General features: G+C 40.0%; 1 protein-coding gene across 7 annotated transcripts in view; it reads left to right on the top strand.

Annotated features, from left to right (window-relative positions):
* Positions 1–25,008, top strand: part of ppfia4 (PTPRF interacting protein alpha 4) — a 699,006-nt gene that overhangs the window by 482,277 nt on the left and 191,721 nt on the right. For all 7 annotated transcript variants that reach the window (XM_043716872.1, XM_043716871.1, XM_043716866.1 and 4 more), the window contains exons 2-3: positions 7,084–7,185; positions 21,057–21,221. In XM_043716872.1, coding sequence (XP_043572807.1) covers positions 7,084–7,185; positions 21,057–21,221 — 267 coding nt within the window. The remainder of the gene's footprint in view (positions 1–7,083; positions 7,186–21,056; positions 21,222–25,008) is intronic.

The following is a 25,008-nucleotide window of genomic DNA, read 5'->3' as shown; positions in this document are numbered from 1 at the left end:
TAATAACGATTCCACAACACTTCAAGGAGAGAGTCAGAGTGATTCAGGAGCAACCTTATGAGACTGATAATTTCAGAGATGGGGAAACAGGGCCTGGCAAGTGAAGTAGCTATCTTCCATCTGTTCAATCAACATTGACTTTGTGGGGCTTTTGCCTGAATGCATGTGGAACTTGTTTCAGGAAGGACATGAGCCTAATGGGACCTCCAGCAGCAAGAGGGCACTGAGCAAGGAAACTGAACAGATCTGTTGGACCTCCACCAACAGGTGACCACAGTGAGGGCAGTTGGAGCAGTTGAATGGACTCTCACTAGAAATGAAGTTTATCTTTGGTGGAGGGATGGGAGGCATACCCAAGAATTGCTCAGCCAATGTAGCCCCCACTGCCCTCACTTGTGTATTGTGTATATCATTCATGTTTATCCTTAATTTCCCTTCTGTCTGCATTGACTTGATACCATGGAATTAAAAAAAAACACTGCATTGTGATTTTTAAGCTGCACGTATGTTCAGATTTCATGCTACACAAGTAGTTGTTCAATGATCCTCTTGTTTAAATATGGATGTGGTGGAAACATAGCTGAAATGATTTCATGAGTACTCTTCTGTGTCACTGGTGTGCAGTCCACATTACATTGTAGTACTGGAATGTGGTGTCGGCAACTGCTCTGAACGTTAGCATTCTTTTGCACTTGTCAAGGTGTTTATTGTCAAAAGTTAACTGCTATGGTTTGTAAGCTGTCACAGCTGAGTGGTATTGGAACCTCTCATCAAAGGTTTGAGAAAGGCAATTGCCATGTATGGGAAGTGCTCACTGTATTCACGTTTCTCCACGTTAGTGTGCCACATATTTGGCTGATCAGGTCTGCATTGTTATGATTTTTGTGGAGAGGCAGAGAATGCCATATGCTAAATTGAAGAGATTAAGAGTGACTAAGCCAATCTGGTGTACAGTGACAGCAACTCTGGATCTACATACAGTGGATCATGTACATCTATGGTGGTCAGCTTAGCTTTGGCATGGGGCAACTAAAGTTAAAGGGCTTTCCATCCAGAGAGTATTTAACACTGACGTCAGGTGAGACATTTGATCTGTGAGGGAAATGAGTACTGCTAGTAAATTGTAAATATTAAGGGGCTATCATGCAAACTTCCTTAACTCCAACCTGCATTTTGAAGCAATCTCTTTCAGAACTACCATTCAAAACAGTTCAGTCATATCATCATGAGGTATTTGAAGGTATTTAATTGGATAAGCACCAATATAATTTATTGCACGGTCTTACACGTGAAAATAAAAATACTTCAGCAATGATTTTGAAAAATCTCACCTCCGTTTCAAGGCTTTGATTTGCAATTATAAACAAACCACATAGTTAATAACAAATATTTAATTTTTATTCCATAGTTAGACTTTCTGCCATTTGTGGATCTCTTAATTTCATGTTATCAGCTCATTTGCTGTTCTACTATTTCCTTATCAATTATTCTATTCTGCCTGCAATGTATAGCAAACACTTCCATCCAAAAAAAGAAGAAACATACTAAGGGGAGGATGTGGCAACTGTGGCTGACAAGGGAAATCAGGGACAGCATTAAGCAAAACCAAAAACAGTGTGATGAAGATTAGTGGGAAGCCAAAGGACTGAGAAGTCTTTAAAAAACAGCAGAGGACAACTTAAAAAGCAATAATGGAGCAGAAGATGAAATGTGGCATAAGCCACATAATAATATAAAAGAAGGTTGTGGGAGTATTTTTAGACATATGAAAGGTAACAGAGAGGCAAGAGTGGACATTGGACTGCTGAAAAATGAGGCTGGTGAAGTAGTAATGGGGAACAAAGAAGTGGCAGAGGAATGGAATCAGTACACTACATCGATCTTCACGGTGGAAGGCACCAGCAGCGTACCAGAACTTCAAGAGAATCAGGGAGTTGAGGTGACTGTAGTGGCCATCACTAAGGAGAAGGTGCTGGGGAAACTGAAAAGTCGGAAGTTTGATTAATCACTCAGACAGGGTGGACAACCCCCAGGGGTTCTGAAGGAGATTGCTGAGGAGAATGTAGTGGTATTGATGGTGACCTTTCAGGAGTCATTGGAGTCGAGGAGGGTGCCGGAGGACTGGAAAGTCACTCATGTTTACGAAGAAGGGAGACAGAAAATGGGAAATTATTGGCAGTGAGCCTGACCATGATCATTGACCATGATCTATTATTAACGATGAAATTGCTGAGTACTTGGAAGTGCAGGATAAAATCGGAGGGAGTCAGTACTGCTTCATCAAGAAGAGATTATCCCTGACAAGTCTGTTAGAATTCTTTGTGGAGGTAAGGAGCAAGTTAGACAAGGGAGCGACAGTGAATGTGATGAATTTGGATTTCCACCGAGGCCTTTGACAAGGTGCCACACAGGAGACTACTAAATAGGGTAAGAGATGGAAATGTGTTGCTGGAAAAGCGCAGCAGGTCAGGCAGCATCTAGGGAACAGGAGAATCGACGTTTCGGGCATTAGCCCTTCTCCAGCATCTGCAGACCTCACTTTCTCCTAAATAGGGTAAGAGCCCATGGTATTAGGGGCAAGGTATTGGCATGGATAGAAGATTGGCAGAAGGCAGTGTATGGAAAATAAAGGGGTCTTTTTCAGGATGGCAGCTGGTTAGAGGTAGAGTTCGATAGAGGTCCATGTTGGGATCACAACTATTCACATTATACATTAACGATCTAGACGAATAAACTGAGAGCATTGTTGTTAAGTTTGCAGATGGCACAAAATAGGTGGAGGTTTCAGGTACTGTTGAGGAAATAGGGACACTACAGAAGGCCAGGACAGGCTAAGAGAGTGGGCATAGAAGTGGCAGATGGAATACAATGTTGGAAAGTCAGAGGTAACACACTTTGGTAGGAAGAATAGTGGCAGAGCCTATTTTCTACATGGGGAAAGGTTTTGGAAATCTGAAGCACAAAGAGACTTAGGAGTCCTAGTTCAGGATTCTCTTACAGTTAACATGCAAAGTCAGAACTCTCACAATACCAGGCTATAGTCTAACAAGTTTATTTGAAATCACAAGCTTTCAGCGCGCTGCTCCTTTGTCGAGTGAAGTGATCAACTCCTCTCTCACTTATCCACGATTGAATAGGCATCTTTTTTTTTAATGTTAGAATGCCTGCCCTGTTCTCATACACCGTCCTTATATCCTTCAGCTTTATAACCTCCCAGCTGCTTTTACCTGACGAAGGAACAGCACTCCAAATTGTGATTTCAGATAACCCTGTTGAACTATAGCCGGGTGTCGTGTCACTTTTGACTTTGTCCAGCACTGGCACCTCCGCATCATAGTAACGTGCAGGTACGGTTGACAATTAGAAATCGAATGAAATGTTAGCATGCATTTCAAGAGGGCTAGAGTACAAGAGGAGGGATGTCCTGCTGAGGTGGTATGTGGCTCTGGTCAAAGTGTTTTTGGAATATAGTGAGCAGTTTTGTGCCCCATATCTAAGGAAGGATTCGCTGGCCTTTGAGGAATTTCAGGGAAGGTTCACAAGAAGGATCCTGGAGATGAAGGGCTTGTCATATGAAGAGTGGTTGAGGACTCTGGTTTCTGACTTGGAGTTCAGAAAGTTGCAGTGGGATATCTTAGAGAGTATTGAGAGGCTTGGATAGAGTGGATTTGGAGAAGACATTTTTGTAGTGAGAGAGACTAGGATCTGAGGGCATGGCCTCAAAGTGAAGGAACGACCCTTTAAAACTGAGATGAGGAGGAATTTCTTCAGCCAGAGGGTGTTGAATCTGTGGAACTCATTGCAGCAGAAAGCTATGGAGGCCATTTCATTGTGTGTCTGTAAGATGTAGATAGGTTCTTCATTATTAAGGGAATCAAGAATTACGGGAAGAAGGAAAGAGAATGGGGTTGAGAAACATATCAGCCATGATCGAATGCTAGAGGAGATTTAATTGGTCAAATGGCCTCGTTATGCTTCTACATCTTATGTTATGGTCTAAGATAATGGGTTCAAGTTGTACTCTGATGGATTGTGCCATTGAATTTCATAAGTTTAGTAATTTGTCACTTAATTCCTAAAGAGTAGATCCTAGGTACTTTATTATCAAAGTCAGACTGGTTCACTCAAGTCCTTCACTGAAGGGAGCCTATCTGTTCATGCCACTAATTTGGCACAATGTGGGTTGATTACTGGTTGGAATAACAAAGGTAAAGAAAATGATAGCCTTCTGTTGTTTTGCTACGGGTCTCTGAGTCCTTTTTTAATGAATGATCTCATAACTGCCTTTGTCTACACTTCCGAATATTCTACAGTCAGAGACATAAATCGTCTTTTAGTCATTGCCATTTATTTACCCCTATGGTGCTTTTCTGGAATTGTTTGCAAAACATTTCTTGTTGAGGAAGAATATTTCTCTGAATTGTTGTTTCACCATAACTGATGGACATGTTTAATGAAATAGTATGCAAGGAAATGCTTTACATGGGTAATATATCTGAATTCAAATTGTGAAACCCGTATGCCTTGGGTGACATAATCCTGTGGTTTCTTTTGACTCTTCTCCCTGTGAAATTCCTTCACCAGCTGAGCACTGGAACAGCAGAACTGAGATTTTGAAGTTTCCAATACAGTGGCTTTGTGTGCTTCTGTTCCTTCAGCATAGTCCAACCAAAACCAAGGCAACTGTGACAGTTTGTTGAAACTTTGTCACCTCACTCAAATAGCTTTGTTCTAAATGGAGTTCTCAGATCTGAAGCTGGCCTAGAACTACTTATTGTACTCTCCAGCTTATACAACAATAACTGTACAGAATGAGAACAATGTTCTTGGAGACTGTTGCCAGGGCCACTCTTCACATTCTGGAAACTGAATTGTCTTAAATCCTTCAGTTCCTGATGGTCGTAGCTGTGTCATAATAAAAAAGAAATTAAGAGTGCTGAAAAGATAGTTGTTCAACTCATTTTGCAGACATGTTTCTCATGGGGCTTGGCATTGTTGGCTCCCTACAAGATTGGTGCAATTTTATTGTATGTATATTTCCTAATTTTTTAATATTCAATTTAATCTTAAGTTTATTGGTTCTGGCAACTGCCTTCTAGATTTGTGATGCTCCTCAGCTTTTTTCTGTCTGCTCCATTTCGAAGTTAATGCACTCCTCATCTAAGAGATGTTTGTCCAGACCACCGCCCAAAATACTTGATAAAACAATGTCCCCTCACAGGTGTCATGTTGTTGGCTTGACTTTCACATTTCTATTAAATATGCATGTTTTTGTGAGTTGATTTTCTTTTGTGCCACCTAGTTTTGTCACCTTTTCTCTTGACAATGGTGATTTTACTTTGAAGGCTTGATCCCAACTTATGTAAAAAAGTGCTGTTTCAGCAGTTCAAATAATTTCTGCAAGCAAACTTTTTTCTTTGGATGATGCTTTACTTTTTGAGGAAATTCTGATTTCTCCATTATGATCTCCATAAGCATTTTTCGTATGTGGCCTCAGAGAGCAAATTGTCAAAAATCTTCTGAAGCTGAAGACATCATGGTAGCCCCAATGATATCCGCACTTGCACATTATGACATGTAATAACAAGCTCCAAATCCGATTCATTCTTCCATGGCTTTGCCAGTGCTCTATTTCTATACATCTCACTCCTCTAAACCTGGAAATATTTATTCCAACGTCCCAAACAGAGACTGAGCAGAGATGAAAAAAGTCTGGACCTGTGTGTCACACTCTACATAGCTCAGCACTGAATGGTGGATTTTCCAATCAAATACTGAAATAGAAAAATACAACACAAAACAGAAGAAGCTACATTTGGAAATCTGAAATTAAAACAGCAAGTGGTAGAAATTCTCAGTAAACCAAGTGGCAGTAGTGGAGAGAAGAAAAAGAGCAAATGTTTAATTTCATGATCCCTTCATTGGTTTCGATCCTTGGTGTGTGACCTGTTCCTGATGAGAGTTTCTTTCCAATTATCACCATCATTAAGATTGCCTTGGAAACATCACATGTCCCTGCCTTTCCCGCTTCCTCACTGCATCACAATTTTACCTTGAGGCTTAAATTTAAAATGCTTTAAAAGTCCGCTTCCCCACATCCATCTCACTAAATTGTAACTCATAATGTCACTTTCTATTGAAAATCATCTAATGCTATTATAGCTGGCTACCACTGATTCCCTGTATGCATTCAAACGAGTATCAAGATTATTCTAAGCATGTTGCCATATCTCTGGTCTCTACAGTCTGATTTGTCTACTTCACTGTTCTGGCAATGATCAACTCCTCTCTCAATCTGCACAATTGAATAGGTATCTGTGCTTTTCTTTTAATGTTACAGTGCCTGCCCTCTTCTCAACACTGTCCATGTATCCCTTCAGCTTTTTAACCTCCCAACGGCTTTCAAAAGTCTTTAAAAAATATACTTTTTTTGCTCTTTCACTGCTGATTCTAATTTCTTCTTTTTCTCCTTCCTGCCCAACCTAATAATAAAGTTTGTTTTCTAGACCTACCCTGCAGTATTGAACTGTAAAATATAATTGTAAAATATAATTTGACACTATTTCAGCTCTGACTTGCAAAAAATATCATTTTGAAGTTGCAGTCCAAACAGATTCACAAAACCTTTTAATAAAAACCATAAACACAAATGAAAGTGGCTAATCTTTTTGTTTAAAATTGTCCTCATATAGTTTTGGATGAACGTTTTTTTTAATTTTTGCCCTGCTTTCATGTGACTGCATGAATACATGTAGTCATCTGCAATGGTACACTCTTACTCTCCTCCCAGATTATTATCTCTTGGCCATTATTATGTTGTCCCCATATTAATAATGTGAACTGAATTCTGTACTCTGGAAATAGAAGCTAGATGACCCCAATTTAGTTTTCACCTGCCAAGTGTATTAGTATTTTGATTTTTGACAAAACAGCACCATGTTTCACCTGGAACAGGTAATTCCTAACTTCAAGATGTATTTTCAATTGCATTGAGTTTATTTGAATTCATGTATTATATTGAATTATTACTTATTATTATTATATTGAAGTATTATATGTGGCAAATTTTTGTTCCTTTTACAGGAGTTTGCTGCACTAACAAAGGAGTTGAATGCCTGCAGGGAACAACTTTTGGAGAAAGAGGAGGAGATCTCTGAACTGAAAGCAGAGAGGAACAATACTAGAGTAAGTAGACCAATCAATTCCATTTTGCAGGCTGAGTTGAGGAGACCCTGTTTCAAGATTCAGCTGAGAAGGACATCGGCAGCAGTTTCCAAAAGTCTGCATTGAGAGAAGTACATGAGAACAGTTCACCTTAATTTGTTAATGTGTATGTGGCTGCTCATGGCTGCATGGCTGTGAATGTATTTATTTTGCATGCACTAAGGAATTTCTCTACTTTCTGTGGTTTGACCTTAATCTTTAAGGATTGAGTAGTAAATCTATTTCGTATTGATTTTCATTTGCTCCCAGAATGGCATTCAGTATTTCACAGAATAACTGAGGTCAGGCGTGTGATGGGTGATGTATTGAGTTGGTGCTCTGCAGCTCTGTAGGGAGGTATAGCTTTTCTGTCCAAACGTTCCACCCCTGTCTTGCTGATGATGCTCTCTCAAGGTGTGGTAAAGATCTGAGAGTCCTGTTTCTCCAAGTAGTTATTCCTGATGGTTGAGTCGATTGGTTACTTGTCTTAAGAGGGAGGCTTATCGCAACTAACGTCAATACTACCAGCACTCAACATTGTTCCCACCCCCCCCCGTAGACTCTTCACAGGCTAAATGGGACAATTTTCTGTCTTTCAAGACTTAACAAGCAATTCCTTTCTTTTTACCTGACCTACAAACAAATCCTCTTTGAAGCCTTGAAGATGAATCCCATTTTAATTAACATTTTTCCTCAAATAATTCACACTTTCTGCAACGTCTAAGAATGTACCTTGCCAGACCCTTTTATTTAAAATTCTCATTTATTTTAACAGCTTTCCAAATGAATTCCAGTTTCTTCAATCTCAATAAATTCTTCCCATCTTTACTAAGCTTCAAGAGTAGACCTTCCACTCTTATTGTTCCCTCACTATCTCCTTACTTTTTTTCTTCATTTGGACTGTGTATGCCTAGGCTTCTGAATTGCCCTGATATCACTTTAATTTTGGCTTTGAGATGTTTCTGAAGCTGTATCCCTTGCTTTAAGTTACTTGCATAGCCACCCACAGTGACAACAACATTTGTCTGAGCTGTTAGCTCTTATTTCTGTTTCACCCATTTACTGCATTTCTGATGTTCTCCCCTGCCCAGCAGGGATTTTAACTGAACTCACAAACCCTCCAATGTCCATTCACACTCTCCATAATCAGGCCCTATGGTTTTTTGTCACCCTTTGAAGTCTGTAGCTGACAATTGTAATGAGGATTCTAGCTTGCACTTGCTTCTGCTCTTCTCTAATCGGGTCTGGTGCTATTTCTGCGATGGCACAATCTTGCCAAGAGTTTGTCTGCTGTTTAATTGTTTGCAAGAGTCACTCTGAAAGCTATGACTAGAAGTTTCTTATGGTTTGCTGGAATTTATTCAGTATGTCTAAATTGAATTGTATCTGCACCACTGCCTACCATGTCATATGAACGTGTGATACCAAACACTGCTAGCAAGTGTTTGGGTAAGTGGCTGCAAGTGCTCAGTTTCTGACTGGGTATACATGAGCTACTTGGTCTGGAATGAGAAAGAAAAATCATTGGTTAGTTTAACAAAAAGAGGCTCCTGTCTTAAACAAGATGTATTTTATTTCATGATGCAAGCTACATTAGTAAGATGGACATTGTTACGAAGATGGGTAGGTCTGTCTTCCTTGAAATCCAGAGCATTGCTGTCTTTGCCAACCCACAATCTTATGAAGTCATTGTATTAAACTCCACCCAATCTAATCTTCAGCATTAATCCTTTCAGAACCATTGCTTACCACATGAGGCAGTGAATTTGTGCAATGACAGAAATGTAATTGAAATTATTTGGGATAAATGTCATACTAATGTGCTGTTCTATGGCCAACTCTTGATGAAAGCTTTGGAAAAGTTGTGTTATGTCGTGATCTCATCCTGGCAGCTAAATTGAAAAAATTGTCAGGTGACCTTGCAAAGCTAACCATTGAGATACTTTCAGGGAAAATTCTAACCCTGCTGCTTGTTGACAAACACGTCTCTTCTTGATCACCAGTACAGCATGAATGATGATGACTTTGAAGATCAAAAAGTAACTGTTTGTTCCTCCATAGATACAAGTTTTATACCACACAACAACTGTGTTTTTGATAGAAGCGCATTTAAGGGGGCTCTAATGTACTGTTAAAAATCTTTAACCGGTGCCATTGTCCACTTTATTCCTATCATTTATTTCTCCAGTATTTAAAAATCTGTTACTTTAAAATCAGAGTTTCTGCATTCATTTGCAATTTCTTTTTTCCTGGCCTATGATATGAATTTGAACCTATTCAGTGTTCTGTATTTCTGAAGCTCTTTATCTTTTCTTTTTTCCTGCCTTGGGTGGATTACTCAGCAGTGAATCATTTCTGCTCTGTTCAAAAACTAAAGAGCAAACTGTAACTGCTTAAAGTCAAGGGTGTGGTGCTGGAAAAGCACAGCAGGCCAGGCAGCATCCGAGGAGCAGGAAAATTGACATTTCGAGCAAAAGCCATGCAGAAAAGACCTGATGAAGGACTTTTGCCCGAAACATTGATTTTCCTGCTCCTCGGATGCTGCTTGGCCTGCTCTGCTTTTCCAGCACCACTCTCTTGACTCTGATCTCCAGCATCTGCAGCACTCACTTTTGCCTAGTTGAGTGTAACTGCTTAAATTCCAGTGCAAAAACAGAAATGCTGAAAGTAAACAGAAATTCCAGTAATTTATTTAAAAAAAAACAAAATGTTCATACTTAAAATTTAAAACCTGAAAATCTTTTGTGAAGTAGAAGAGCAAAAAGCACAGAAAAGAGGCCAACAGATCAAATAGTGTGCAACTTGCTTAATTGATAAACAGAGACCTATTAAATAGTGTAGAATATCACTGGATAGAAAGGTTTACTTTTATATAGTGCCTTTCGCAACCTGACAACTCCCATTGGTTGTGAAGCACAAATACTTTTGAATTGTGATCACTGCTGTTATAGAGTCGGAGAGTCATACAGCATGGAAACAGACCCTTCAGTCCAACCAGTCCCACCTGCTTGCTCCTAATCCATATTAGTCCAAACCTTTCTTATTCTAAATGTCTTTTAAATGTCGTAATTGTACCCATATCCACCACTTCCTCAGGAAGTTCATTCCATACACGTACCACCTTCTGTGTAAAAAGAAAGTTGCCCTTTGTATCTTTTTTAAATCTCTCCCCCCTCACCTTAAAAATGTGTTCCTTAGCCTTGAAATCCCCCATCGTAGGGAAAAGGAAATTACCATTAACTCTATCTATATACCTCATTATTTTATAAGTTTCTATCAGGTTGTTTCACAACCTCCTACACTCCAGATAAAAAAGTCTCAACCTATCCAGCCTTTCTTTATAACTCAAATCTTCCACACCTGGCAACATCCTGGTTTCTGTCTTCTGAACCCTCTCCAGTGTCGGGAAATGCAATAGCCAAATTGAGCATAGCAAATTCTCTTAAAAACATTTTTAAAAAACAAATAATGTGTTATGTCAACGTTGGTCAAGGAATAAATGTTGGTCAGAACCAACCAAAGAGAACCACCCTGATCCTCAATGTTACAGTGCCATATGTTCCTTTACCTCTACCAGGGTCTTGGATTAACTTCTCACCTGAAAACAGGCACTTCGTACAGTGCAGCGTCCCTGATTATCACACTAGGCAATAAACCTGGAGGCTGTAATGCAGTCCTCTGCAGTGAGACTGGTAAGAAGTAAGGGTGATCCCATTGAGCACAAGTAAAAAAACAAAGTACAGAGGAACCTCGATTATCTGAATACCAATTATCCGAATATTGGATTATCCAAAGGAGATCTCGAGGTCCCGATAGAAACATTGCACCAAACACGTGTTTCCAACAGTGATCGCGTCTTTTGTTTATAATGATTAAACAGGCACCGTCTCCAAATGACTGACCTCCTGCCCTCTCTCTCTCTCTCTCTCTCTCTCTCTCTCTCTCTCTCTCTCTCCCCCCACACACTTTGCTTGGAGTTCTACAGAGGGGTGTACATTAATCTCCCCTTCTCCAGAAAATCTCTCCAACATTGTTCTGTACAGGGTAATAGCAAAACCTGTCAAAACGTTGCAGTAAAAACTTTTGTGTGTGTGCGCACACTATTTAGAGACTTACCCTAAGGGACATGAGATAGTATTGGCAAATAGAGTTAAGGAGAATCCAAAGGGTTTTTACAAATACATTAAGGACAAAAGGGTAACTAGGGAGAGAATATGATCCCTCAAAGAGCAGCAGGGCGGCCTTTGTGTGGAGCTCCAGGAGATGGGACAGATACTAAATGAGTATTTTGCATCAGTATTTACTGTAAAAAAGACATGGAAGATGTAAAATGCAGGGAAATAGATGGTGACATCTTGAAAAATGTCCATATTACAGAGGAGGAAGTGCTGGATGTCTTAAAATGTATAAAAGTGGATAAATCCACAGGACCTGATCAGGTGTACGCCAGAACTCTGTGGAAAGCTAGGGAAATGATTGCTTGGGCTCTTATTGAGATATTTGTATCATCGATAGTCACAGGTGAGGTGCTGGAAGATTGGAGATTGGCTAACGTGGTGCCACTGTTTAAGAAGGGTGGTAAGGACAAGCTAGGGATGTATAGACCAGTGAGCCTGACCTCGGTGGTGGGCAAATTGTTGGAGGGAATTCTGAGGGACAGGATGTACATGTATTTGGAAAGGCAAGGACTGATTAGGGATAGTCAACATGGCTTTATGCATGGGAAATCATGTTTCACAAACTTGATTGAGTTTTTTGAAGAAGTAACAAAGATGAGAGTAGAGCGGTAGATGTGATCTATGTGGACTTCAGTAAGGCCTTCGACAAGGTTCCCCATGGGAGACTGGTGAGCAAGGTTAGACCCACGGAATACAAGGAGAATTCGCCATTTGGATACAGAACTGGCTCAAAGGTAGAAGACAGAGAATGATGGTGGAGGGTTGTTTTTCAGACTGAAGGCCTGTGACCAGTGGAGTGCCACAAGGATCGGTGCTGGGTCCACTACTCTTCGTCACATATATAAATGTGTATAAAAGAGGTATAGTCAGTAAGTTTGCTGATGACACCAAAATTGGAGGTGTAGTGGACAGCGAAGAAGGTGACCTCAGATTACAACGGGATCTTGATCAGATGGGCCAATGAGCTGAGAAGTGGCAGATGGAGTTTAATTTAGATAAATGCGAGGTGCTGCATTTTGGGAAAGCAAATCTTAGCAGGACTTATACACTTAATGGTAAGGTCCTAGGGAGTGTTGCTGAACAAAGAGACTTTGGAGTGCAGGTTCATAGCTCCTTGAAAGTAGATTCGCAGGTAGATAGGATAGTGAAGAAAGCATTTGGTATGCTTTCCTTTATCGGCCAGAGTATTGAGTACAGGAGTTGGGAGGTCATGTTGCGACTGTACAGGACATTGGTTAGGCTACTGTTGGAATATTGCACACAGTTCTGGTCTCCTCCTTATCGGAAAGATGATGTGAAAATTGAAAGGGTTTAGAAAAGATTTACAAGGATGTTGCCAGGGTTGGAGGATTTGAGCTATAGGGAGAGGCTGAACAGGCTGGGGCTGTTTTCCCTGGAGTGTTGGAGGCTGAGGGGGTGACCTTATAGAGGTTTATAAAATCATGAGGGGTATGGATAGGATAAATAGACAAAGTCTTTTCCCTGGGGTGGGGGAGTCCAGAACTAGAGGGCATAGGTTTAGGGTGTGAGGGGAAAGATATAGAGACCTAAGGGGCAACATTTTCACACAGATGGTGGTACGTGTATGGAATGAGCTGCCAGATGAAGTGGTGGAGGCTGGTACAATTGCAATATTTAAAAGGCATTTGGATTTGTATATGAAAAGGAAGGGTTTGTTGGGATACGGGCCAGGTGCTGGCAGGTGGGACTTGATTGGGTTGGGATATCTGGTCGGCATGGATGAGTTAGACTGAAGAGTCTGTTTCCGTGCTCTACATCTCTATGACTCTGTGGCAGCAGCAGCAGTCTTGTTGTTGTCCAGTCTGGCTGCCCCGGAGAGGGGGAGGGGGTTGACGGGGTTGGGAGCTGTATGGGCGAACAGGAGCAGTGTTGGATGGGGGCGGGGAGACGGGAAGGGTGTTTGGATTGGGTTGGATGAGAGGGGGGGTGGTGTTGAATGCGGGGGGAGGGGCGGGGTAGTTGGGGCTCGCGCGTCGTGTGCTTCGTCTCCTGAACAGGGAGCAGACTTTAAAAACTCTGAGCCCCAGAGGAAAGGCATTTAATTGATTAACTGAATAATCGATAATCTGAACGAAATACTGCCCATCCATCTCGTTCGGATAAATGAGGTTCCTCTGTATGAGTAAATAAGCAAGCAATTTCAGCACAAATTCACAGAAAAATGATTAAAATGGTGAAAACGGAGAATTACTGAAGAAAAACTAATTGACTCGTTGGGGTTTTCCCCATTCTGTCTCTCTAATTTTGGCACTCTCTTTGAAGTGATGTCTCCATTTTCTTCTATTCCATCTTGCTGGGATTTACTGCACATAGAACTTATAAAACACTTTTTATATAAACGTATAAACTTTCCAACTATTACCTACAAGTAAATACCTCATTATCATTAAGGAAGAGTTAGAGGCAAGGTGCTAGCAATGATAGAAATTTGGCTGCCTTGCAGAAAGCAGAGCGTGGGCATGAAAGAGTCCTGCTCAGGATGGCAGCCAGTGACAAGCGGTGTTCTGCAAGGCTCAGTTTGGGACCACAATTTTTCACTTTATACATTATATGTTAATGATCTGGATGAAGGAACTGAGGGCATTATGGTTATGTTTACAGATGATACAAAGATAGATAGAGGGACAGATAGCATTGAGGAGGTGGGGAGGCTGCAGACAGATTTGGACAGATGAAGAGAGTGGGCAAAGACGTGGCAGATGGTGTACAACGTGGTAAGTGAGAAGTCATGTATTTTCATAAGACTAGAGGCGTGGACTATTTTCTAAATGGGGAAAAATTCGGAAGTTTAAAGTGCAAAGAGACTTGGGAGTTCTAGTCCAGGATTCTCTCAAGATAAACTTGCAAGTTGGCATTGAAAGGACTTGAACTCAAAAGCAGGGCTGTACTTATGAGGCTCTATAAAACTCTGGTCAGATCACATTTGGAGTATTGTGTACAGTTTTGGGCCCCATATCTCAGGGAGGGGGTACTGGCCTGGAGCATGTTCAGTAGAGGTTCACAAGAATGGTCCCAGGAATGAAAAGCTTAACATATAAGGAATGTTTGATGACTCTGCGTCTATTCTCAATGGAGTTTAGAAGGATTGGCGGGGGTGAGGGGGGATCTAATTGAAATGATCTAATTGAATGGCCTGGATAGAGTAGATGTTGGGAAGATGTTTCCATTGGTAGGAGAGACGAGGATCCAAGGGCACAGCCTTAGAGTAAAGGGATGACCTTTTAGAACGGAGTTAAGAAGAAACTTCTTCAGCCAGAGAGTGGGGAATCTATGGAATTCATTGCCACAGAAGGCTGTGGAGGCCAGGTCATTGAGTATATTTAAGATGGAGATAGATAGGTTCTTGAGGATCAAGGGCTATGTGGATAAAGTGGGAAAATGGGGTTGAGAAACGTATCAGCCACGATTGAATGGCAGAGCAGTCTCAATGGGCTGAATGGCCCAATTTCTGTTCTTATGTCTTATGGTCTAAGGGAACAACAGTTTGTTTTTGTTTTTGTCCTTGTGCAAAGGATCATGTTTAGCGTAAAATAGCTCCGTTTTGAACATTGTCAATTTCTTCGACCTCAGTAGCTAAATGATCTTTCCTTTCCCTTTTATAAATATTCAAATGTATTTGCATGAAATTTTATTTCATTCCCCACCTTTAATTATACTTTTTGTTCAGCTGGCTATTCTCCACTACTTATTCCAATTGCCGCTTTAAGCTTCCAGCACTAAATTTCTTATCATCCAGTTCATCAGTGGAATGGCCATCTTCAGTCATTATATTTATCCTTCTTACAAGATGGCTAGTTGTTTTTTTTAAGCAAAGGCTTTGATTTATTAAAGCAACCCTTTACTTTCCCACTTTTAATCAGCCTAGTTCAAAAACAACCTGCCCGCTGTACCACCAGTTTGCCTGACATGCTGATATGCATGGGCAGCACTGTAGTTGGAACAATTTTCTGGTTCACAAGCTCAGTTGCATTAATTATTTATATCACATTAGCAGTCTGCCAGGTTTGCAGCCTATCTGTCTACAATGTAACAGGAGTGAAATTGGGGTGTGTGAAAAGACGATTGGTCAGCTACCCATTACATTCTAGGTGCTCCCTTGCTCCTCTTTGCTGAAGATGTGGCTGAGGGTTGCGGGAGAGCTGTAAAATTCAGCCAGTAGAAAAATTGCCCATCCTGGTACTCTTTGAGGGAAATGTATTCGAATATTTGTGTATTGCAGCATAACTCTGTTAATCCCATCTCAATTTTCATCCATTTCAATTCATCAATTTCTCCCTTTAACTACTCTTCAGCTCGTGGTTAATTCAGCTTCCTCTCCTGTACTTCCATCATCTCCTGTCAACAATGACTTTTAATTCGATTACATTACTATTCTTTTCGAGTACCAAACAAACTAAATTTTACTCACTCCAGTTCATTTATAATTTGGTTCATCACCATGTATTTTAATTTATTAAAAGGTAGATGAACCTTCTATATGCTAGAGGTATTCATTTGAAGTCAGACATTGAATTCAAAGTGTGACTAGAATTAAGAGAGGGAAACCAAATGCAAGACGGTTTAATTTGCTTATTTGCCTGTGTGTCCTAGAGTCATAGAGATGTAGAGCATGGAAACAGACCCTTCGGTCCATCTCATCCATGCTGACCAGATATCCCAACCCAATCTAGTCCCACCTACCAGCACCTGGCCCATATCCCTCCAAACCCTTCCTATTCATATATCCATCCAGATGCCTTTTAAATGTTGCAATTGTACCAGCCTCCACCACTTCCTCTGGTAGCTCATTCCATACACGTACCACCCTCTGAGTGAAAAGGTTGCCCCTTAGGTGTCTTTGATATCTTTCCCCTCTCACCTTAAACCTGTGTCCTCCAATTCTGGACTTCCCCACCCCAGGGAAAAGACTTTGTCTGTTTATCCTATCCATGCCCCTCATGATTTTACAAATCTTTATAAGGTCACTCCTCAGCCTCCAACGCTCTAGGGAAAACAGCCCTAGCCTATTCAACCTCTCCCTATAGCTCAAATCCTCCAACACTGGCAACATCCTTGTAAATCTTTTCTAAGCCCTTTCAAGTTTCACAATATCTTTCTGATAGGAAGGAGACCAGAATTGCATGCAATCTTCTTACAGTGGCCTAACCAATGTTCTGTCCAGCCACAACGTGACCTTCCAACTCCTGTACTTTGTGGGTAAAATATATCCAGGAATGGATCCAGAGATGGGCCGATCATCCTCCAACTGCCGAACATTTCACCTATTCCCACCTTTTCCATCTTACTAACACTTCTGTCTTTGCACACCATCTCTATTCTCGCTTTGCCTGCCTCGCTATCATTTTGCTGTTCTCCCTCAGCTTGACACTGTCTCTCTCCTCTTTCCTCATTTGTTTATTCTCCCTCTACTATTGCTAATGGGACCACTGCACAATCAGCCAGTTTGCCAAATTTCATGGGCCATGTTTGCTGTTCTGCCTGCCTTTTTCCACATACTTAATGGCGCTCAAAGAAATAAATTGCAATCATAGCTAAATTGGATGATTTTTAAAACAACTTGTTTCACAGAAATGAAATAGTAGCTAAAGTCAGAAATTAATCTAAACAAATTCTCAACAAAAGGTCAAATGTTCAAGGATTGGTGACCAAGATATGGTTGGAACCAATTGGTCTGGAAAGTAAGGGTGCAAGATGAAATGAAAAACTTATATTTATATCAGGCTTTTCATGATTGTCAATGTGCTTTACAGCTATTGAAGCACTTTTGAAATGTTGTAGGAAATACGACAGTCGATTTGTGTGCAACAAACTTTGACAAACAGTAATGTGCTAATATTCACACAAACTGTTTATGTGATATTGATTTATCTAAATATTAGACAGGAAACTGGTGTTAGGAAGGTACTTCATTATTCAATTTTTATTTTAATGATTAGTGTTGAAAAGATTGTGGGCACTGAGGGGATACCTGGGCTGGTGGTTTTTGAAACGAGGTGACTAAAATATCTTTTCAAAATAGACTTCTTGGAAGTCAATGGCTGAGGCTAATTGCTTGGATTTAATAACTAGAAATCACATGCCCTGCTTCTTTGGCTGTCATGCGTCAGTTTTTGTTTTAGAGTTCAGTTCGGCTATAGCTTGGTGAGAGAGAGAGAAAAGAAACTACCCAGTTCATCCTACAAGTGGCAACTCCCTGTGTTTATTGTCGCTGTGAAAGCCTGGGAACATTTCATATCCTTTCATTTCTTTCCTCCAAAAGCTAGCAATTATTGCTTTTCTCTCCTTTGCAAAGAAAATCTTTCCTTTTTTTTAAAAGAAGCCTGGTGATTGTGTCTGTGTATTAGATTATTTAAAATGGTAGCTATATATTCTTTTATGCTTCAAACTGTGTTAATTTGATTTACATCTTTGTCTATTGAATCTTATTTTATAATGGATCACTAATTTTGTTTATTGAAAAAGCCTAGTTGATGGTCTTTTAGTTCGAAAGCTAATTTAGATAAAGTATGTAAGTGGCTATATTGGTTACATGGCATTTAAATTCATGTTATCACTGGAAAGAGAGAGTGACAGTGCACTTTTCAGCTTTTGATCAAAACTGGGAGAATGTTCCTGCTACTTTTTGAAACAATGCCATATGCTCCTTTATATTCACCCGACAGACAGAAGGAGCCTCAGGTGAAGTCTCATCCAAAAGGTAGTTACCCAGGAAATGTTGACCAGAAAACCAAAACTTATTTAACTCCTGGGTATTCTACAACTGACTACCCTTGCTGACATGCTAACCTGACCTGGCTAGCCCCCGTCCTGACAACACACTTTATAATTCACATACTGACATTCTCTCTGTAGTCTTTCAGAGAAGTTTGGGACATGTAAAATCCTTATTTATCAGAATGCAGCGACTAGTTCTATAAAATGTGGGCATGGCTTCTTTGCCATTTCTTTGCATTGCTGCCTCTGATCTGCACTAAATAGTTTATAAGGAAATTAGATTACTTACAGTGTGGAAACAGGCCCTTCAGCCCAACAAGTCCACACCGCCCCGCCGAAGCGCAACCCACCCATACCCCTACCTTTACCCCTTACCTAACACTATGGGCAATTTAGCATGGCCAATTCACCTGACCTGCACATCTTTGGACTGTTCTGAAGGATCCTGCAGCAGAAGATTGCTCAGAAAAATCAGAGGGGTTTTTTTCTGATTAAGGCCTGAAGAAAGGTTTCAGATCCTGATCAGAAGATCTGGATCTGTGTTTTCAACATTTTTTTTATCATTGTTTCTGCAGACGTTAAAGAGGATGCATATTCAAGGACATATCTATTAAACTCCTCCTCCTGGTTCTGACTCTCTATTTTCAACCATTGCTGCTGCTGCTTGTCTCGTACAGATTTTGCATGAATGGATGCTCCCTCTCAACTGCTGCTATGTCAAAACCTTAATCCAAGCAACAGGTGGAATTTTTTTGTTTTCAAGAGCAAAAAGAATTCCTAAACCATGGTCACTCATTACTTTATAATGTTCATTGTTTCATCCATCCCTCTTCTCCCTAGAATCCAAACCAGTCTTTTCCAATGTAGTTGTGCATCTTTCACCCACTCTCTTGTACAACTCTCAGCACAACCTCTGCATGGCAATTGTGCAACGTTTTATGAAGGGCAGATCATTGACATGCATTTGGCTTATATCTTGGGTTGATCATAATTGTTTTCATGAAATCGTCTGGGCATGCTCCTGATAAGTAAAATATCTTTGCAAAGCCTAATAAACATTGATATTAAATATTCTCCCACAATTCAAACCGTTTCTCTGTGTCTCATCAATTTTAGCTACTTTTCAAATTTCTTTTAATTTGCTGTCCTTTTCTCACTCTCCAATTCCATTGAACAAAAAATATTAATATCAACAGTACTCTCTTGTGGCTCAGTCACTTCAGGTTTTTCATTTTTTTTAACATATATTTCATCAATACACTGTTTTCAACTCTTTATTTCACCAAAGTTTGTTAATAAACACCTTCCTTACTCTGCATTGCTCTCTCTAATGTATTCTGACTAAAGGAGATCTGCTTCTCATGTCTTAATTTTGCATCAATTAACAATCCTCTATCAAAGTGGCTAATCTGCAATGCCTCCCAATTAAGCAAGATTTTGACTTTAAAATTCTATTATTTGTTTTTAAATCCCCTGTGCTCTTCACTCTCCCGACTTGTGTAGTTTCCTCTCGTCCCACAACTCTCCAACTCTGTATTCTTTTACATCTGGTCTCATGTGCATCTCTGATTTAAATTTCCTCACTCTCGATGGCCATACCTTCAGTTACCTCGGATCTAAACCTCTGGAATATCCTCCATTGCACCTCACTGTTTCATGTTCCTCTTTTCAGATACTCTTTAAAACCAATCTCTTTAACCAAGTTTTTGGTCACCTGCTTCTATGGCTTGGTATGATTTTCTTTTTGTAATGCACCCATGAAATTTGTTGAGACTTTTGATTGTATCAAAAACACTACCTAAGTTGTAGGTGATTGGAAAACGTTGTACAGCATCCCACCAGAGTGGTGTATGGAGACATGCCACCCAACAACAAAAGACCCAGGAAATGAGGACCAAATTGAGTGGAGTTTAGAGTTGTCCATTAGCAACTGGACCACACAATAAAATGGCTTGCCCTAGCTTGACTATAATATTAAGGTGACTTCCAACCAGATAACTTTTCCATTGTACAAACTTCCTACTTCCCGATCCATAAAATCCTAACTCTGCCCTGCCTCAGCCCACCTCCCAACACCTTCTGGCCAACCTCACATTTTCCACTCTCTTTAAACGTGAGCTTATGCTAAAACTCAGCTGTCTCTGTCCTACTCGCAGCAAATTCCAGTCACCAGTTTTTGCTATGTTTGCTGACCTATATTTGTTCAATGTTAAAATGTCATCCGAGCATTCTACTTCCTCCCTTTCCTATCTGTGGAATTTCCTTGACCCTACAGCTCTCTGGTATCAATGATTCTAAATTATAGGTTTAGTCTTTCTGCATATCCCTACTTTTATCACGTCACCAAGCCTTTAGTGAATTAGATCCTCAGTGCGCTCATCTGGGAAACTACTTGATGTAAGATCATACTGGAGCCAAACGTTACTTAAGTTTGCATTTATTTAGAGTGAAACTTTATAAATATATACCCCCTAACTCAAGTAGACCACAGTTTCATTAAGTACCTTTATCTATGTGCTGAAATGAATCCACAATTAGTACCCTTCACTTGCATATAATTAAACAAAATTGCTTCACAATTAACACTTTTTTTCCAGGCCTTTCTACTTCCTTCAAGGTTACTCCTGCTACCAAACTCTTTGATCAAACCCTTGAACAATTTGTTTTCACCTTTCCTTATGAGTTTGAAATAATGTCCAAGATTTCCTAGTGAAGCACCTTGAGCCATTTTACTGAAACAATGTGCTGTATTTCTTATTGCTGTCATGAATATATTAATTTAAAACCACATCAAAATATTCTTGGACATGTGAGAAGCTTGACCAGTATTTGTGCTGGGATGTTTGAGCAGCCAGTTGTAAATATTGAACGACTTTGTTTTCAATGAACTTAATAAAATGGTGAAGTCAACTAATGCATGCTACCATGTTTATTCAACAGCTATTACTTGAACATCTGGAGTGCCTTGTGTCGAGACATGAGCGATCTCTACGAATGACTGTGGTCAAGCGGCAATCACAATCTCCGTCGGGTGTGTCCAGTGAAGTGGAAGTTCTAAAGGCACTGAAGTCATTATTTGAACATCATAAAGCTTTGGATGAAAAGGTGAGAATGTAATTAGTGGCATAGGCAAGAAAGTATTATAACAGAGGTTCATTTTTTTGTGAACTCAGGCAAAATGTATAATAGTTAGCAAGGTTAGATTAATGCTTTGAGTGACTGTTCTTTAAATACTTGGGGTCAGAATGTTGTTTACTGTGTATCAATTTACTGCAAGCTTGAACTTGAATTCACTGTCTGCCAATGTGATTTGTGACTTTGGGTTTTCACTGAATTTGGCCAAATGCTGAGAAATGGAAAGATCTGATGCTGTCCCTGAATGTGAAATGCTTCTCTTGTAACTGGGAATATCTTACCTCAAGGATAGCAAAATAGAAATTGAATATCTGTTATTTGACAAGTGCCAAGTGGCGTTATTCTTATCTGTGTTGGGTTTTCATTATGTGTGATCCACTGTTCATCAACTTTTGCTTCTAACATAAGTACTGTGGCCTTCAGATTAGAGTTCTGTTGTGGTATTTCCCTGCATTTGAATGACAATAACAATGCTGCATAAAAGAAAAATGGTTTTGTAAATATGGATTAGTGTAATGGAATTTCATTATTTAATTACTCCAATTGTTTCTATTTTCACACGAACATGATCATTTCTGTTTAAATTGATTTTATTCTAAAGCGATAAGTTTCTGTAGTTCTTCTCTGCAGACCTGTATCTATGATACTTTTAGCCAATTACGCAGTTTGCCTGAAAAGGTGCAGCACTCTGCTGCATCAACTGTTCACTATTTGGCAAACTTTACATATTCCACGTGAAGTGGGCTCTTGTGATACAGTAGTAGTGTCCCTACCTCTGAATCATGCAATCTGCGTTCAAGTCCCACCCGTGTAATAACATCTTTAAATTTCTAACACTTGTGAAGACATTGCTTTAAACCTTTCTTAGAGTCATAGAGATGAACAGCACGGAAACAGATCCTTTGTCCAATTCCTCCATGCTGACCAGATATCCCAACCCAATCTCATCCCACCTGCCAGCACCTAGCCCAGATCCCTCCAAACCCTTCCTATTCATATACACATCCAGATGCCTCTTAAATGTGACAATTGTACCAGCCTCCACCACATCCTCTGGCAGCTCATTCCATACACGTACCACCCTCCACATGTAGAAGATCAGAATTGCACGCAATATTCCAACAGTGGCCCAACCAATGTCCTGTACAGCCGCAACATGACCTTCCAACTCTTGTACTCAATACTCTGACCAATAAAGGAAAGCATACCAAATGCCGCCTTCACTATCCTATCTACCTGCGACTCTCAAGAAGCTATGAACTTGCACTCCAAGGTCTCTTTGTTCAGCAACACTCCCTAGGACCTTTCTATTAAGTAAGTCCTGCTAAGATTTGCTTTCCCAAAATGCAGCACCTCGCATTTAGCTAAATTAAACTCCATCTGCCACTTCTCCGCCAATTGGCTCTCTTCTTTGGTTTCAAACTTCTGATCCATTGTTATCCCCAGTTAGTGAACTTGCTAATATCGTCTTTCCTTTTCAATTTTTAAATTTGGCTTGTTCTTTACAAGAAGAACCTGTGTTAAATCTCCCCTTGGTTTCTCTGCTCAATGAAAATTGTTCCAGTAGCTGAAGTCTGTCCTTTTAGTTACCCCCAACATCTCACACCCAACATCATCCTTATTATTAAATCATTAAAACTCTATGACATAAGAACATAAGATACAGGAGCAAGTGAAGCCATTTGGTCCTTCAATATGATCAGACCTAATCCAGGCCTTCACTCCTCTTTTCTGCCCACTCCTCATTGCCTTCAGCTCCTTGATAATTCAAACGTTTTTCAGCCTCCTTATTAAATACTTTGTGATCTTCCTTTACCCTTGACACCTCTGAAGCAGAGAATTCCAGACATTCACTACCTTCTGAGAAGAAATTCTTTCCACCTCAGTTTTAATTGTGTGTCACTTATTCTGTGACTATATCCCCTTCAGTAGAAATGTCTTCTCAACATCTACCCTATCAAACTTCCTCAGAATCTTGAATGTCTCAATAAGTTACCCCTTATTCTTCTAAACTCTAATGAGTAAAGACCTCACCTGTTTAGCTTTTCTTGGTAAGTCAATCCTTCATCCCAGGAATCAGCCTTGTGAATCTCTTTTCAATCCCTTTCTTAAAAACGGGGATCAGAACTGTACATGATACTCCAATGTCACCAACATCATGTAAAGTTGTAACAAGACTTCCCTGTTTTTGACCTCCAACTGCCTAGTAGTAGGGGCCGAAATTCCATTAGGTTTTTTAAAATTATGTGCTGTATGCAAACCGTCTGTGTTCTATGTATCAGAATAACCAGATTGCACAGTGCTGTACATTTTTAGAGTCGCTCCATTTAAATAATGGTCTGCCTTTTGATTTTTCCCACCAAATTGCAAGCTTTCCTATGTTAGACTCCATGTGCTATAGTCAAAAAGTGTGGCAAGTTTCAAGTTTCTTCAAGTGTTTCCTGATTGGACCAAATTAACAACAGCCCCAGTGAGGGAACTTGTATTCTATGAGGTCCACCTGGTTGACCTTCTTACAATCACTACATAAACTTCCAGTTCTGACCATTCTTGTCCTTCACTAATTACCTCATAATTATGTCAGACAGTAACGAGTTGAAACACAATTATAACAAGAATTTAAAAATCATTAGATTTATTTGCTACAACCCTTGTTGAAGTTGAGCAGGAATGAAGGACTTATGCCTGAAATGTCGACTCTCCTCCTCCTCTTTGGATTCTGCCTGACCTGCTGTGCTTTTCCAGCACCACACTTTTTGACTCTGATCTCTAGCATCTGCAGTCCTCACTTTCTCCATGTGCGATAGCTCTGGGGCTTCTACAAAGTAATGCCTGAGACTGAACGCAATACCCTCATATTTTATGTGAGTATTTTCTTAACAACCACGTGTTGTCAAATTTTAAAAAAGAGAGAGGTTAGTTTTATGAATCTAAAATCAAACTGGGAAAAAGTAATAAAAATATGTTGTGGCTTTTGTGCAAGAACACAAGCATGCATACTCTGCCGCACTGGCTCGCTCACTCACTGACTGACTGACTCATTCTCAATGTTCGCACTCACCAAACAACAGATAAAGGGGCGGGGGCGTGGGGGGGAATTGATTTGGCTAATTATAGCCTATAAGAATTAACTAAAGTTCTCAGTTCAAAGTTTCGGGTCTTTACTGGCTGCAGGTAGAATCCAGATTTCAATGCAGAGGTGGTTTAAAGCTAAGGCTGTGATTTCTCTCCTACTGGAGCTACAACTGTGGAACTGAATTCTCTCTGTCAAGAAGTTTCTCTGTGCAATGAAACAGAATCAAATTAGTAGACAAGTTTCAAGTTTGTTACAGTCAGAGAGAGGAGTTCCATTTAGCTCAACTGTTATCCATTTTGCCCAAAACATATGCTTGTCAGTAATTCAAACATTATTCTATATTCCACTTATACCTTCTTGACCCTGTCTGGAGAGTTATCTTATAAATTAAGATCTTTTTTGTCCAAGCAATTAACTTTTGAATGGTTTCCCTTCACCAGTTGAATACTGTTGGTGATTTCCATAATATCTTATCAATAGGTCTGAATGGAAGATTTTTCATAATCTCCAGTTTGGTGAATTTTGCAGACTCCTGTCTCATCCACATGTGCTGGAATATGAAATATACAATGTGTTTGTTTGTGTCAACCATATTGATATAGGTTGATCTCACTTTAGTCAATTTAAAATATAATCTGTATTTTAAAATATCCCAACTTGTCAAAAGCATGTTGAGGTGAC

The sequence above is a fragment of the Chiloscyllium plagiosum genome, chromosome 26, assembly GCF_004010195.1.
Source record: "Chiloscyllium plagiosum isolate BGI_BamShark_2017 chromosome 26, ASM401019v2, whole genome shotgun sequence".
Lineage (NCBI taxonomy): Eukaryota > Metazoa > Chordata > Chondrichthyes > Orectolobiformes > Hemiscylliidae > Chiloscyllium > Chiloscyllium plagiosum.
The sequence above is the reverse complement of the archived record's forward strand: the minus strand, read 5'-3'. Positions and strand labels throughout refer to the sequence as shown.